The 17266-nt window shown below is 31.2% G+C and overlaps 3 protein-coding genes across 3 annotated transcripts; 2 read left to right on the forward strand and 1 right to left on the reverse strand.

Moving 5' to 3' along the window:
- The first annotated feature begins 667 nt into the window (after nucleotides 1-667).
- LOC111296516 (F-box protein PP2-A15-like) lies at nucleotides 668-4535 on the forward strand. Its single transcript, XM_022890867.2, has 3 exons — nucleotides 668-1291; nucleotides 1795-1913; nucleotides 3835-4535. Exons 1-3 carry the CDS (start codon nucleotides 980-982, stop codon nucleotides 4295-4297), a joined length of 894 nt encoding a protein of 297 aa, XP_022746602.1. The 5' UTR covers nucleotides 668-979; the 3' UTR covers nucleotides 4298-4535.
- Nucleotides 4536-10623: 6088 nt separating this feature from the next.
- On the forward strand, nucleotides 10624-11989 carry LOC111297222 (putative homeobox-leucine zipper protein ATHB-51). The gene is made up of 3 exons (XM_022891872.2): nucleotides 10624-10861; nucleotides 11078-11409; nucleotides 11609-11989. The coding sequence occupies exons 1-3, from the start codon at nucleotides 10771-10773 to the stop codon at nucleotides 11846-11848; spliced, it is 663 nt and encodes a 220-aa protein (XP_022747607.1). The 5' UTR covers nucleotides 10624-10770; the 3' UTR covers nucleotides 11849-11989.
- A 927-nt stretch (nucleotides 11990-12916) lies between these two features.
- On the reverse strand, nucleotides 12917-14571 carry LOC111297223 (large ribosomal subunit protein eL24-like). The gene is made up of 5 exons (XM_022891873.2): nucleotides 14443-14571; nucleotides 13933-14008; nucleotides 13744-13845; nucleotides 13391-13539; nucleotides 12917-13262 (listed from the first exon to the last, which is right to left on the reverse strand). The coding sequence occupies exons 1-5, from the start codon at nucleotides 14451-14453 to the stop codon at nucleotides 13106-13108; spliced, it is 495 nt and encodes a 164-aa protein (XP_022747608.1). The 5' UTR covers nucleotides 14454-14571; the 3' UTR covers nucleotides 12917-13105.
- Nucleotides 14572-17266: the final 2695 nt, after the last annotated feature.

The raw sequence follows: 17266 nt of genomic DNA on the forward strand, positions 1-17266 counted from the left end.
ATAAGTTTAGTTTGGCTTATACTTTTGTTATTTATTTCTTTTTTTTTATTTCTTTCAATATAAGTTAAAAAAACTAAAAATAAAAAATTAATAGCAAAAAAATCAATTATACAATGTAAAATGTTATAATTTTTTTGAAAATTTTATAATTATAATAAATATTACATCTATATAATCAATTAAATAATCAATTATTATATCATAATCAAATTACAATTATTGAATAATTAACTAATAAATTATAATATAACTAAACAACTAAATTTACATTCAGTAAAAATTAAATCAAAGACATTAAGGTTTAGCTTTTTTGTCACATTTATCTTTTTGTTTTAAAAAGAATTGAAAAATAAGTAAATAAATAAAATATTTAAATTAAAAAGAAATTAAAAGAAAAAATTTTAAAGGATTGTTTGGATGAACGTTGAAATTAAAAATAATAATAATTATTATAATTATAATTAAAAAAAATTTAATAATAAATTTATATTAAATAAAATTTATTAATGTTTTATTTAAATTAAATTAATAATAATTAAAATTTAACTGCATCAGTGGCATCCACATATAGGCTAAGGCCAAATTTGATTTGGCAGCAACCAAAAGGTCCAGTCAAAATAATAATAATAATAATAATAATAATAAAAACATCACGGCATCCGGTGCCAAATGACAGCCGAAGATATTTATGGTCCAATCCAAGACTCATTCCTTTACTAAAAAGAGAAACTCGCAAACATTTTCCATCACTTTCTATCCCACCTCCCCCAAAACACATTTTCCCGGAAAAATACAAACAAACGAAAAAATGGTAGAAAACATCCGGAAAATTTCTCCCCCACCAACCGCTCCCCCTCCTCTCTTCACTCTTCCTACCACTCTAACTTAAAAAAAAAAAAAGAAACGCTTAAAAATTCACAGTGAGTTTTATATATAGAAGCAAAAGAAAAAAATTAAGAAAGGGAAGAGAAGGGGATTGATGGGTGCGTCTCTATCAAACCTAACGGAAGGAACCAACGGGACGGCGATGGGACCGGGATTAGGGGACATACCGGAGAGCTGCGTGGCGTGCGTTTTCACGTACTTGACGCCGCCGGAGATTTGCAATCTGGCGAGGTTGAATCGTGCGTTTAGAGGGGCGTCGTCGTCGGATTCGGTTTGGGAACAGAAGTTACCCCGGAATTATCAAGGTCTGCTGGATTTGATGCCACCTGAAAGACACCAGAATTTGTCCAAAAAAGACATTTTTGCCCTTCTATCTCGCCCGATACCTTTTGAAGATGGAAATAAGGTGGGTAGTCATAAAATTTGTTTGTTTTTCTTCATTCTTTTTTGGTTAATTTGATTTTTGTTTTAAATGTGTTTCTGGGTGTTTGAGTTTTGGGTTCTTTGGGTTGTTTTATATATATATATATATATATATATTTGTTTGAGGGATTGAAAATGAAGGTTTTTGGTTTTTTTTTTTAAAAACTTTCTGTTTAATTTAATATTTGCCTTAAAAATTTGTTTTTGGCTTTTTGAGTAAGTTTAACATATTTGTTTAGGTAGGATTGGAATTGAGGATTCTGGGTAATTTAGGTGTCGGGTTAATGATTTTTTGATAAAATATTTAACAAATTTTGTTTGTGCTGGGTTTTCTTGGGTAGCGTTGTGAAGGAGGGTTTTTGGATTTTTTTTTTTTTTTTTTTTATGTTTTTCCTTTTGTTTTGCTTTAGCTGTTTTATTTTGAGTTAATAATAATCAGAGACGGATAAGAGAAGATTACTGATGGTTGAATATGGGGTGATGCAGGAAGTATGGCTGGACAGAGTGACAGGGAGGGTATGCATGGCAATATCTGCAAAAGGGATGGAAATTACTGGAATTGATGACCGAAGATATTGGAATTGGGTTTCTACTGAAGAATCTAGGTTAGATATTAATAATATCATCATATTTTGATGCTAAAGTTTCTAGTAGAATTTATATATTTTTACATTAACTTAATATGGGATCGAGATACTTGTATCTTGAAATGTTTCTAGCAAGGTTTTTAACCACCATGTCGGAATTCTGTATTGATTGCTTAGCATAAAATGGAATTAATTGATTATCGATTTTGCTTCTACATGGAGCATATAGATGGATTAAGGTACACATTTGTTGGAATGGGGCATTTTGTAAATTTTGTTTTCAACTGCATGTCTTATTTTTTCCTAGTGGAAGGAAATGCATTTGGGTGCTAGTTAATTGCTGCTTTCTAGGCTTTTTTGTTTGTTGATGTTTTCTTTATTCAAATGCTATTATGTGGAAAGGCTGAAACCTTGGAAAATTTTCATCTTTGTTGCTCATTCATTGTTAATGTCAAGATGATGATGGGATCTTTTACTTAACCTCGTCTAAAGATGATGCTTGTCTTGGTTGCCTCATTGTTAATCTCAAGGGATATTTGATGGGTTGGAAGAGGTGTATAAGGAAAGATAATTTGGTTGGATAGACTTGGATCTTGCAATAAGGAATTGGTGAGCCTTCACGAATGGCGATAGTGCTGTCTAGTGTAAGTTGACATTTGTCAAAATTTTGTAGGAAATTGAGATGTTTTATGTGTCTAGAGAACCTTGTATAGATGTTTATGTTTCCCATTATGATTGGTTTTTGTCATCATCTTATCTTTTTGAGGTTTGTCTATTTTGTTTAGGATTGCTATTTTGATGGTGAACCTCTTTTTTTAATTAACGAAGAAGCATATGGATGCTGATATGTTAAGCTTCCAATTTGTATTTCCCTTTCATGTGCTGCTTGCAAGGGTGCTTCCATGCTGGAAATGATGTTTCCCATTACAGCAGGATCAGAGATAATAAGCATTGATCGGTTACCCATACTGTGAAACAGAATACTAACTATTTTCCTACTTTCTTTCTGTCTTTTCTTAAGCATGCTACTTTTTTCCTTTTTAACATTTATTTTTGAGGAGTTGTGAGAAAAGATCGTCTTCTTCTCTTGCTTAGCACTCTTTGAAGGTTCATCTCTTCTATGGAAGTTTATGCTTGCCTTTAGATAATTATATACTGTGCAAGTCTTTAACAACTAGGGTTGCTTTGTTCTTTCTAATAATTAGTATTCTAGAGTAATCTCTGACATGTTTTAAACTTCCTTTTACCCTACAGGGTATTGTGTTTCACTCTTGTTAATTTTAAGATTTTGCCCTCAGGAAATGGGATGATAGTCCTAAAACACAGGGTAGACTCAAATTTTGTTTTTGTTACATAACCATATTGACTCTTCCTGCTTCTTTATGTTTGTTTCCCATTCTTGAAGTATGCTAGAAGTTATTAAGGGATACCAGACGCTAAAAACATTCAAATATGAGAATTTGGGGACTTAGTGACCCTTAATTGAACCTTTTCTGCCATGGTTAACTATTTGGCAGAAATTGAAGGCTGTCAGATTTAAGGCCTGACCAATGTTTTGAATGTTATAGTTTCTTCAAGAAACTTCCTAACAAGCTTTTGCTTCAGTGGCAAGGCATGGTTAAGAATGTTTTGACTTAGAGAATAGCTTTGATTTTCGTAATATTAATCTTCTTAACTTCTGATGTATTCAAAAAATCCTACAATCAAAATCTATATAATTTTTAAATGAACTTTCTACTATACTAACTATTATTCCTAGCATTGTGATAAGGCAGGGTGGCTTCAGGTGCTGCAGTCTTTGTTCAGATTTTTATGCCATTGAATAAATTATTTTCCAGTTGTGCTGGCCAGTGGAACGTGTTGTTTTCAATTTTTTTCCCTCTCCAGCTTTCTTTGTTAGCAAATTTTAACAATTACCTCTATGTTGCTCTTCTTGCAGATTCCATGTTGTGGCCTATTTGCAGCAAATATGGTGGTTTGAAGTAGATGGAGTAGTAAAGTTCCCTCTTCCAGCTGATATCTATACTATCTCATTCAGGCTTCACCTTGGAAAATTTTCCAAAAGGTTGGGAAGACGGGTGTCTAGTTTTGAACATGCCCATGGTTGGGACATAAAGCCTGTAAGATTTCAGTTGTCTACTGCTGATGGTCAGCTAGCGTCATGTGAGCACTTTTTGGATGATACTGAACAAGATTATGAAAATGGAAACCATAAGCGTGGATGCTGGATAGAGTACATGGTAGGGGAGTTTATAGTCAGTGACTCAGAACCAGCAACCGAACTCAGATTTTCCATGAAACAGATAGATTGCACACATTCTAAAGGAGGGCTTTGTGTAGATTCTGTATTTATTATCCCCACTGACCTAAAAGAGTGTAAAAGAAGAGGAATTTTGAAATAGCCATAAACACATCAGAGTTGTTTGATATCATCAATGATCCCTGGAAATTCCTTATGGGGTTTCACCTAAAGCTTATACTTCTAAAGGCATTTGCTGTTTTAGAGGATATCATCTTAATTGGTTTTTGGAGTAGTTTTGTGTCCTCTATGGTTATGTAAGTTTCACTTCCATGTATTTGATCCAGTTTTGTTTCCTTTTACACCTTTGCTGATAAAATTAAGAGATTATTCTTGTTTATCATCTTGTTTTCACCGGCGCTTTCTGTTAAAATTTTTTTAACTTAGTTGTGATGCAAATGAGGTACAATTCCAAATTTTTTCTTAAATCTTATCAGCCCAGTTTTATTCCCTTTATTGTTTCATTATGTTTTTAGAAAAGCTTCATTGGGCTAGGAGAAGCTTTGCTTGCTTTCTTCTGATCTCTATGAACTTTTAACTGTTGCAATAAAGTTGTGAAATTATTTTCTCTAGTTATCACCATAATGAGTGTTTGTATTAATTATGAAATTCATGGCATCTGGACCACAGATGTGGTTGTTTAGGTGGTGGATCATATCCAGGTTCACTGCTTTCATTAAGTGTTCTTGCAATACTGATTGTGAAACTGTTACATGAACTATGCCCTGTGGGTCTGCCTTGCCCATTCTCTTTGGAAAATCAGCTCTATTCAGGTTGGTATGGTTGGTTAAACCAAGGGCAACCATAGCTTATACTTGTTGATATATTGTAAATTGTAATAGACTAACTCACTGAGGTTCGGTTGGTTTACCCATGAACTCACATACTTGAATGACATGGTCAAAATCATCGTATGCTCGTTATCCTTTCAGCGTGTCTTGCTATTCCGTTTGCTTTCTTCCCTGGTTTTTAGTTATCCAAGAACTTATGCATTGATATTTCTTTTCCCAAAACTGTAGGCGATATGTGGACTTCATTTGCTTATGATTAATTTCCTTAATTGACGATTTGGCATTTAGATAGCAATTTGCATCCTGAATTCGTTGATTCTGTTTTCATTTGATTTGCATATTGTATTAGAAAATTTTGACAGAAGAAAACAAAATTTCACTAACTGGGGCCCTCATAGTTTGAGTTAGCTTGTTTTTTGTAGGTAGGTGGTCCAGTTTTGATCTTTGAACATTATTGGTTCGTTCTAAAGTTGTTATAAGATGAGGCTGAAGTAAGCTGCATTCCTAGTTGAAGCACTGACCTTAGGTTGATAGTCCTCGTCTTACAGCTGTGAGCAACATGAAAGAGGTTCATGTTAGGCTAGACCCCCAGGAAGAAGTTTTGGCTGCTTGAAACACAGTTCGTGTTGTAAAGCATGTTTCTCATTGAGCTGACTGGGACCAAACCAGATGTTTGAAGTTTGCACTTATGAAATGATTGTTTGCTTTCTTCCCCCTCCCCTTTTTGTTTGAAACAAAATAATTGATTACGCGTTCTTTTCCGGTTAAGATTACGACTTTTTAGCAGAAATGAAGGCTTATCATCTTGCTTTAAAGACATTAATTCTACATTTGTGATTGTAATTAGGTTGCCCTTGTTTGTCGTTTTATTTCATTTGAACCTTATTGTCACTCCAAGTTAATTCTTGAACCAGCTGGTTTAATGTTGTACTTCTGTTTGAACTAGTCCTTTATGTTTCAGTTGCAGGAACTGAACAACGTTCTCTTTCCACATGGGGTCCTTTTCTTCCCATTTATTACTTGGTTTTCATTTAGCTTAACATTTAGACATTGGTCCACATTCGGCATCGCCACCCTAATGTTCTTGTCCTTTTCTCATGCCGTCGTCCGTGAATTACCCCTCATAGGTTCATGTGTTAAATGTTGCCTAAATCTGGACCACTGGCAGATTCATGACTGTGTAACCTAGACAGCGGCTTACCACCTTATTTCAGATTTGTTAGATGTTATTTTTTAAAGGTAGCTATATGAATTAATTAAGTCAAACTCGAGTTAAGTATGTTAGAATTGAACTGATTTCTTTCATGCTTCGCCAACAAGTTGATGTTACCTAGAATTTTATTAGATGAACAGTTTCAAAACTTGATTCAAATATCTTGCATATTATCGAAATGTCCGTATCTCAACGTCTTAGTTGTCATACTTTGAGAATTTTGGTTGTCTCTTAATTAAAGTTTGCTTGAAATACAAAGCTTAGCTCTTTAATGGCTGCCATCAGATTGATCATTTTTTAGCTTCCCAAGCCATCAACTAGACGTCTAAATTTTACGGCTATAAATTCAATTAGGTCCTCTGTACTTTTAAGCTTTTACAGACAGTCGTTCTCTAGTTCTTTATCCCAACCAAAAAGATTCAAGCACTTTTTAATTAATGTTTGTGAACTATTACAACGGATCACCCCAATCTGATTTTGCAAGAAGAAAGTTAGCTTATGTAGCTCGGTACAAAGAAAAAGCTGGTCCAAGTTAACATTAATGTCCACATCTCTTAGGAATCGATGCACTTCTAGTTGCATGGCCATTTTTTTTTTATTACAAAAAATTTATAATAGATAAATTGTTTAATTTTTTATTTCAAAATAAAATATATTATATCTGATAATTTAATATAAATGATTATAAGTGATGTATTCGAGATAATTTTAATAAATAATCATCGATAAAATTTAAATTTAAAATATTTTCATAAAAAAAAAAATGAATCTTAACTAAATGATTCAACATTTGACGATTATTATGGTTCTTATATTTCTCTTACAAATGTCAAGTTTTTTTCATCAAGTGTGTTAGTAATATAAATATTTGATTGGAGCTTATATTACTTTTACAATCTCAAATATTTAAAACTTATAAATTTTAAATAAATATGATGATATAATAAAAAAATATGAAAATAATATCAATTAAACTTTAGATATAAAATATTTTTGAATTTGAAAAAAAATATTAAATTATATCTTTTATTTAAATTTATTGATATGATATAATAATTTTAATATTTTATCATATCGATTTTAAAGTACTTGAAAATATTATAGCAATGAAAAGCACTTGATTGCCGTTTCAACTTTCATGTTCTCCGACGCTACTACATTCTTTACCTCTTTAAGGTCTTTGACTGTTGGGTCTGATTTGATTCTTTTGAGCTTGGATGAGGGTGGCCAAGGACCTAACATAGAAAGTACTGTTAAGGAATTGTCTGGGCTTTGAAGTAAATGAAAAACTATTTCAGGGGTTGGGTTTTTTTCTAGTTTTTTTTTCTTTTTTTTTTTTTTTTTCAGGCTTCAATGTTTTTCATGCGTGTGTCAAAAATCAAAATGATGTAGGAATCACTAGTTTCAGACTGAGATGTTTCAGTAGAATTTCAGAGGTCGATGGTGAAAAGGAAACATTGGGATCAGGGACGGACGTACACAGTAGTCAGAATGGCAGCTGCCTCCGCTGAGTTTCTAAATTTTTTTTAGGTTTATTGAAAAAAAATCTCAAAAGTTTTAAAAATTTAAAATTTGACCCTCATTAAAAATATTGTTCTCCAATTTACCCCCACTAAATTAAAACTCATACAAGAAAATATTTTATTGTTTATCTAATAATTGAACAATGATCCTTTTGAACGCTAAACAATTTTGTTATAATATATATTTATATATATAAGTTCATGAAAAAAAAGTAAATTACTCTAGAAAATTTGAAATTATTAAATTTCATATTCCTCTTAATAATTTATTTAAAATTGATATAAGATGATCTTATAAGAGTAGTGAAACTTAGAGCTTGTATTAAAATGGTTTTAACCATTTCTTTAACACAAGATATATATATATATATAATATGTGAAGTAATTAAAAAAACTATTTAAATTTATATCTTTATTTTTCTTTTCATTGTAAGAAAAAAAGATATTTTTTTTTTCAAATTATAATGAATAAAAAATAAAATATGTTTGTCCATTTGAAGTAAATGATAAAATTAGACATATTAAAAGTGAACAATAAAATTAGATGTATTGATTTTTATATTATTCTTTCACATATTATTTCAACCTTAAGAATTTTATATAAAAAAAATTTATTAAATTAATATATGTGTTTTTATATTGAAAGTTGATTTGTTTAAATAGTATTTAGGTTATATTTATTAAGAATCATATAATTAATTTTAACTATACAAACATTGGTTTTATGGCAAAAAAAAAATTTTCGTGTACATAAAATATGTTATTCATCTTAGTTTTATTTATAATTTTTTATATTAATTTATGTTTAAATAAAAAAATTTAAATTAATTTAAAAATATTTATTCTCATTACTCATAAATTCTGGATTCGTGCCTCATTGGGATGATAGTACTCATCATCCAATGAATGAAGAAAAGTTAAAATGCTGGCTAGAGAGCTTTAATGGCTGTACCTCTGAAGTTCAACTTTGGAGCCTATTAGCATGTAGCTTACTGACATATCTGCTGTTTATGAAAGATTTTTCATTTTTAAAATTTAAAAATGACTATCGAGGTAAAAAGATTACAAATATGTATCAAATTGAAATTAAAATCTTTGGATTGATCTTATTTTTTTAATAATATAAATGAGCACTGTGGATTCTGAATGAGATAAGTTCCCATTTGGTTTTTAAGACAACAAGTGTCAGCTTTATCAGTTTGATTTTTTTTTTTTCTTGGTGCATATATATATAATGTACATGTGCTGTTTTCTGGAGTTCAATGCTTCATTTGGTTGGAGGCAAAATCAATTGTCAGGGATAGTTGAGAAAGAGTGAGAACAACAGAAAAAAAAATTATATGCAAGTATTAATATGAGGTTGTGACTTTAGTATTAGAGATTAAATTGTTTTTTAAGAATAAACTTCACGATTTATATACGTATTGTATAAATATAAAATATATTTTTTTAATTTTATTAAATTTAAATATAATTATTATTTAAATTTTAAATCATGAATTATATTAGGGTATCATCACATTGTGTTTTGGATTATTAGATGTACTTAATTTTTTTTTTTTTTGTTCTTTGGATAAATGAAAAAGTTCTTGTGCCTCCTTTTGGGGAAAATTACAAGTTTCTTTCTATTTGAACAAGCAAAAAGGACCGAACAGAAGCATTTAAAGCACAAATCCATATGTTTTAACTCTGTTAAACTTGTTTATATATATGGCTCTCTTAGTATTATATCTTATTTATATAATTAATAGGGAAGAAAGGGACAATTCTGTCTCATCTCTTTCAGTATTTTGGGATCAATGGTATCATATACTGATATACATCTCTTCTTACCGTTAAAGTCCTTCACGTTTTTGTTTTGGGAAAGATTCTCTTTTCTGTCTATCCGTCTGAGCTGATCATAGCTAGGCCTGACCCCGCACAATTCATTCAATTCAATGGCAGGAAGACTATTCAACAAATCCAAGCCAACCCATCAGGACAAAAGTACAAAGAGAGAAAAGGAGACAGGTTTCTTCTTTCTCATTGCAAAGTTGGTTTGGGTGCAGGGAGGGTGAAACAATAGGATGAGTCCAACTCTTCTTTTTTAAAAATTTTTCCTGCTTTGGTTTGTGTTTTATAGTTGTATGCATGTGGTAAGAGGTGGCAGATTTTTGTGTACTGATGTTATCCCACCTCCTTATAAGGTTAGGACAAAATTTATATAAAATTATGTAGATAATATTCGAAAATTTTTTTATTAACAATAAGTAAATAAAAATTTTAATAAAAGATTCAAATCGATAGATCAATAGATTTAATATAAAGATTGATAATTTATAAAAAAATATTAAAAATATTATTTATAATTTAAATTTGATTGATATTTATTCAATAATAAAAATTTTGTTAATATTTTTGCTAAAAATACTTATTTAATAAATATATCAAAATTTATTAAAAATTTTTTAAATTTTACTCGATTAATTTTAATTTTAATTTTTATTTATTCATTAAAACTTCATCAAGTTCATCTATATTATGTCCTCATTTGCCCTTCCAGTTTTCACCAGTATTTTCTCTTACAACTCTCTATATGCTATTAATACCACCTCCTTATAAGCAACATCTAAATTTAATAATATTCAAAGATAAAGATTACAGAATGAAGAAGGAAGAAAGGGAGGGAGTAGAGGTGTATATGGTGGGGAGGAGTCAGGACAAGGCGTGAGAAAGCCAAGGCATAATGTCAATTTCATAGAGGCAGGTTTCTGGGACCAGATGGAGACCTATGTCTGTCTAACTAACCGACAAAAGTCCAGCTATCTCTGTCTTTCTCTCCCTTTAAATCTAAACATTAAACTTTGTTGCACCCCCAAAAATGAAGTAGAGAAAACCCTTACAGTGTTTTCTGCCCTTCTCACGCATTCACTTTGTTGCACCCCAAAAGACAAGTATAGAGAAGAAAGGAAACCCTTTGATATATTCCCAAGAGAGGAAGTCTTTGAGATACTGATAAATTTTGGTTGGATTTGAAGGGAAAGGAGGGGGAGAGAGACACAAGTAAAAAATGGATTGGAATGGCACATTACGAACCTTTGTTTCTCGACCAGAACCTTCTCTTAACTTCCTCTACAACTATAACTATGATCAATATCCAGGTATAGTCCCTCCCCTCAATCACCATTCTGTCTTTTATTTTTCTTTCATTTTCTTCATGTGTTTGGAAGCAGCTTTCAACAAATTAACAAGAATTCAATTCAAGCTACAACCTTCCCATGCTAAATTTTGAACTGTTTCTTTCTTTCCATCTATATTTATTTGCTAAGTTACACAATCCTAATTATGCTTTGATATCTGCTGCTTCTTCTTGTAAGGTATGGAGATGAAGCATCCAGGATTAGCAGAGGCAGCTCATGGGTTGGCTCCAGCCTTGGACAAGAACAGCTACAACAATAAAAGGAAGAAGAAGCGTTTGACAAATGGTCAGTTAGACTCCTTGGAGAGGAGTTTCCAGGAAGAGATCAAGTTGGAGCCTGATAGGAAAATGAAGCTTTCCAGGGATCTTGGACTCCAACCAAGGCAAATTGCTGTCTGGTTCCAAAACAGGCGTGCTAGATGGAAAGCTAAGCAGCTTGAGCGCTTATATGATGCTCTTAAACAGGAGTTTGATGTTATCTCCAGGGAAAAGAATAAGCTTCAAGACGAGGTTAGAAAAGATTTTCAAAACTCTCTCTTTCCATGCATGATTCATGCACAGTTTTGGGAGCATTTGGTGTACATCATTATATATACTTTGTTTTTCTCTTTCTATGGAAATACAGATTTCTTAAATAAGCTGAGAAAGAAATAAATATTGAATGCTTGCACTCACTATAATTTCCATTTGCCCTCACCCCCTGATGCAGGTCATGAAATTGAAAGGTATGCTCCGGGAACAGGCGAAAAGAAACCAAGTCTCCACAGGTTACACAGAAATCTCCGGGGAAGAGACCGTCGAAAGCACCTCAATTCGCAGCTATAACAAGCCAAGGGTAGTAGCAAACAACCATCTTCCGATCGCTGAATGCAACTATCTTTTCAATGTGGACGAGTATAACCCAGTATCATCTCCCTACTGGGGTTTGCAGTTGCCTTCTTATCCCTAATGAACTACTTAATCTTTATTAGACTTCGTTAATTTAGCTTAGTCGGCTTATAATTTAGAACAAGTTGTCTTAGAGCTAGCTTAATAGTTTTAGTAAAGATCAGGGAGATGTAGTGATCATCCCCTTTTTGGGGACATAGTTGGAGAGTTAGACATAACATCAATGAGAGTATATCATATATATGCACTACTATGTTTAAGAAGCCAAAAGGCTGCTGAATATTGGATCAAAGAGCTTGAAATACTTTGCATGAATAAGGTTGATTATAGTTTTCTTGTTTCTGGTGCCACGTCTGGAAATCTGGATGTCTCCCACATAAAATGATTGCTTTGGAATATAATTTGAATAGAAAAAACATATGATGACGTAAAATATCCGTTTCCTACCATTTTTTTTATGATATATATGGCAATCAAACAAATCAAGTAATCTTAACAACCAATAATATGGTACTTGATATTGTAGGAAACAATGATACCGTTCTCTGCACCATATACTTTTAAATGATTGACCATTGAAAGATAACAGTTTTTTATTAGAAGTTTGCGGAAGAGAAATGAATGACTAAGCTATGGCCTGAAAGATTTTGGCAGATATTTAGATATAAAAAGATCAAAACCTCATACATAGCTCGACTCTTTCTCCTTGCTGATATTCACAACACCACCAAACCTTTTAACTTGGGAAGAGATTGAGATGCCCGATCAATTACATTAAGCAATATCATAAACTTCAACCCTCCCAATAAATCCGAAAAAGAGTTCCAAGTCATCTCATCTCCAGGTCAATACATATATGAATCACTTTCCCAAAAGCTGGCATCAAGTCCCTCAAAACAAAAGAAAACGTTAACCACTGAAGCAGCTAACTCATCCTAAATATTACTGTGTACAGCTTATAGCATACACCTAGGGGAACCTTAACAGAACAGCCTCGAATCTTAACCATAATGGAAAATGGAGGGTAAAAGAAAACATTATAAACAGGATAAGAGTACCATGGAAACAGCAGACTGTGTGTCAAGCTTGATTATTAAAAGAGGGCTGTTCAATGGCATTCAACACTTGATTGAAAAACAAGAGTCAAAATCCATAAAATTACTTGATCACTTAACTTCAACACTGAGTTCATGGCATATGATAAGCATAAAAGCGAAAACAACGTGACCAACAGGGCCATTCAGTCCTTACAATACCTTCAAAATGAAAATACTACCTATTTCTCTGGCTGGGGGAAAACAGATAATAACCTAGCAACTTAGCGCTTTCCACCACCACCACCAAGCTTGGGACCTTTTGGTGCAGAACCCTTGGGAATGTTACCCTTGCCCTGTGCCTTCTGTTGCTTTGCAACTACTTCTGCTTTCTTTGCCTTCTTTTCGTCCTTAGTTTTCTTGATCCTTTCCTTGATTTCTCTGCACAACAGTTGGACAGGAAATATTTCAAAATTTCCATAAATACACAGCATGATACAAGTCAAAATTGGTTATGACAGAGATGATAGAAAAGATCAAACTCATATGTAAAATGAAAAACCACACACCGGAGAGCAGCTTCCCTGGCAGCATCACGAACTTCTGGTTTCTCACTCCTCTTCTTCTGGATAACCTCTAAGGTGGCACCCACAATGGATCTGGAGTAAGGCTTCTTTGTGGTACGTCTCCTCTTCTTCACAGCCTCTTGCGCAATGTCCTAAATGTATATATACAATATAAAAACTAATATGAGAGTGGGCATGAAAACTGTAAAATATAGAAGGAAGTTATTATTACCCAATCATGCAAACATGATTTAGCTCACAACCTAGAAGCAATTACTTCAAATGCTGCAGGCAAGCAAAATGAAAAGAAAGGCAATCTTTTGAAATGAAATTGAGTTTCCAAAGCTGACACTCACCTTCTTATGTTGCTTCCTATACATGGCTGTCCATGTAAGTTTCGATGGCTTCAGACGGTTGTGGAAGTACCTCTTGCATTTTGAATTGGAAAAGAGGAAGACCTAAACAAATTGATGCAGAAGACAATTTATTAACACCACAATAACATAATATCAACCACTTCAAATCAGAATTGCATGCAAATTTACCTGAGAATCAGAACGAACAAATCTGATGCCTTTCCCTGGGTATATCTTGGCACCACTAAACCGGCAAAGCTCCGTCCTAACATGGCGACATAACACAATCAAGTGAAGGTTTTTGGAAGATCAAAATACAAACTTTTAGCATAATGCAAGAAAGCCAATAGATAATAGCAATTTCGACAAGCTAATTTTAAGCCAAATCTCGTATATCCTTACACACGAGCTTAACCATTCACTAGATTATTACATAATTAATTAAACCAATTAAATATCACCGCCTAATATCCATTAGCATGATGCCAAAATCTAAACTAATTTTCAATTTACAAAAGAAAAAGAAAATCAATAATCATATATCCAGGGCGATATGAAATGAAATGGAAGGCAGATCTGTCCGTTAACGGGTTTTCCGTTTTTCCAGAAATTAAAGAAATGGGTTTTCAAGATCAGATCGTTAAATCATGATTTATAAATAATTTAAAAGAAAATAGAGGAAGAGAAAAAGGAACGTACTTGAGAACCATGGCTGCAGCTCCTCTGTTCTTGTGGAACCTAAAAACCCTAGCGATGTTGCTATGTAACGTATATCAAGGGTTATGAACAAATAACCCTTATATTATCTATATAAAAGTTGTATATAAAATTGTTAACTCCAAAATTTTAAAATATTTTTTTGTAAAAATTTTAATAAATTTTAATTAAAATAACTTTTTTATTATTATATTTTGATTGAGATAAATTGTAATTTAAACATTTTTTTATTATTAGACTTTTAATTACTCACAAAAAAGAATTTCATATTAAATATAAATATAAAAAGTTAAATATGCAAGAAATCTTCTTTTTTACACTAATATCAGATTTTTTGCTACCCTTATTAAGGTAAGTTTGCAAATGATATTAACTTTTAATTAAATTTCATTAATTTAAATTTTTTTTCTATGAATTTAAAAGTGTTTAATCATTGAATCCACCAAGAAAAAAAAATCCTGAGAAACTTATTGGTAATATGTGTTAAGATCTTTTAAATAAAAAAAACAGCATTTTAACTTGAAAATTTGCTCTTTAATTTTGTTGATTCGATAAGTTTTTTGATCGTAAAATATGATTAAAAATTGAAATATAATATTTATGATTGAAGGATATTGAAAAAACTTTAATCGTATGTATTTATTAATATTATCTTAAAAGTTTTTTTGGGATGTTTTGTTGAACTAAATACAAATATAATGTTTGAAAATTTTTTGTAGAATTACATGATTGGAGAGTTGGGAAATTGGGTTGCAGAGGTTTGGGCATTATAGAGAAGAAGATCAAGTGCATGAATCATCACAACAGCTCATCCAAGGTATATTTGCCTCTGTCACTAGCTTTGCAAGATCAATCGAACTTTAATTTAATTCATCCAACTACCTGTTAAAATTTATGAAAAATCAAAATTGAAAAAATAGTAATTCAAATTAAATCATATATTATATAACATTAAAAAATCGTATTTGTATATGATATTAATTAGGGACGGATCTAAGATTTATGCTTGACAGGAGCAAATTTATTATATTAACTATCAATAATATTGATATAATAATTTTATATTTATATTATGAACCGACTCAATTTTTTAAAAACATCAATATATTTTTTAATATTATAAAAGACTCACACTTAAATATTTCTTTTACCATTAATAGGTCTAAAACAAAAAAAAAAATTGAATTTATTTTTAGTAATTCCTTCTTTTTTTTTTATATTTTACTCTAGGCAAAATACAAGAATCATTAAAATTTTAGATAAATTCATAATGATTAAAATTAATTTTCAAGATTTTAGTAGGGGCAGCCGGCCCATTGCCCCTACCTTGGATCCATCCCTGGTGTTGGTTGTTTCCTTAATGTTGTTTATTCCCTGTTCATCATATTAACTGCATAATTATACTGCTGATTTGCTACAAAAATGGACTTGGCATATAATCATATGAAAAGGTTGACAATTTAATCTTTTTTTTTTTTAATCATTTAAGGGGACAGAATTTTATATTAAATAAGATGTCTTTTTTAAGGTTGTCTTAACTACTAGATCAAACAGTTGAAAATAATTTAACATGTTCAAACTATAATTTTATGGATCATATAACCTATGGTATTTTATAGCTCTTGATAAGCCAAAAGGTTGAAGCTAGATCAAAATGCAACCTTTTCTTTTGTTAAGCAAAGAATCAAGCATTTGTAGATTTAATTCTGTTTTGTTCTCCAAAACAGAATTTAAAAGATAAATATATTAAAACAAGGAAGGAGGAACAATTTAAAGAACATGAACCAATAAACGTGGTAAGTTCTAAAAATGCTTAGTGATGGTCTAAATTGATCATTTATAATTATAAGAATATGCATAATGTTATTATCATTAAAAAGCTTTGATCAAATTAGAGATCAAACAGTTTTTTTTTTTTAATAAAAACTTTTATGCGATTTTTTGTGTAAAATTTATGCATATTTATCTTCTTGTCTTTTCGTGAAAAAAAATCTTGTCTTCTTTGCAGACAAGGTGATTGGCTCATCTCCATCGGAAAAATTGTCTGTTGACTGCTTGAAATTTCCTTCATCAAATTTGGCTATAAATCAAGAAGAAAAGTTAAGCATCGTGAATTCTTTCAAGGTGAAACCAAATTTATTGAAATTATATTTTGAATTTAATTATGTTAAAATTACATTTATTTATAAAAATTTATATATATTAACAATGAAATCATTGTAAATTGTATAGATATTACACAATAAATTTATTATTTCATTCGATCAAATCCTCAATAACTATTAACTTCTTATGAAAAAGATCCTAACATTTTTTCTTCATTAATACTTTGTTATTTTCACTATTTTTTATTTCATAATATCTAATCATATAAAGAAGACGGTTCTTCTTGCAAGTTTTATTGGTGGCCCGAGAGACATGTGGCGTAGATGCAATGACTTTGGTCCAACGATTTGGGAAACCAAATCTTTTTATAATTATGATATGTAATCCAGAATAAAAGTAAATTACAGATGAGCTCAAAGAAGGTCAACTTGCTCAAGATAAACCAGATCTGACTTCTAAAATATTTCGTGCTAAATTGCAAGAGCTGGAAGATAAACTTTTCAAGAAAGAAATATTTGAAAAAGTTGCAGCACATGTACATATTATTGAATTTTAAAAGAAAAGGATTTCCCCATGCCCATACATTAATCTTATTACAAAAAGGAAACAAGATTTTATCTGAAAATCAATTTGATAGATATGTTTGTGCAGAATTACCGAATAAAGAATTTTATCCACAAGCTATATAAATTGGCTATGA

Source organism: Durio zibethinus, chromosome 12 (genome assembly GCF_047325235.1).
Source record: "Durio zibethinus cultivar Kanyao isolate XHJ-2024 chromosome 12, ASM4732523v1, whole genome shotgun sequence".
Lineage (NCBI taxonomy): Eukaryota > Viridiplantae > Streptophyta > Magnoliopsida > Malvales > Malvaceae > Durio > Durio zibethinus.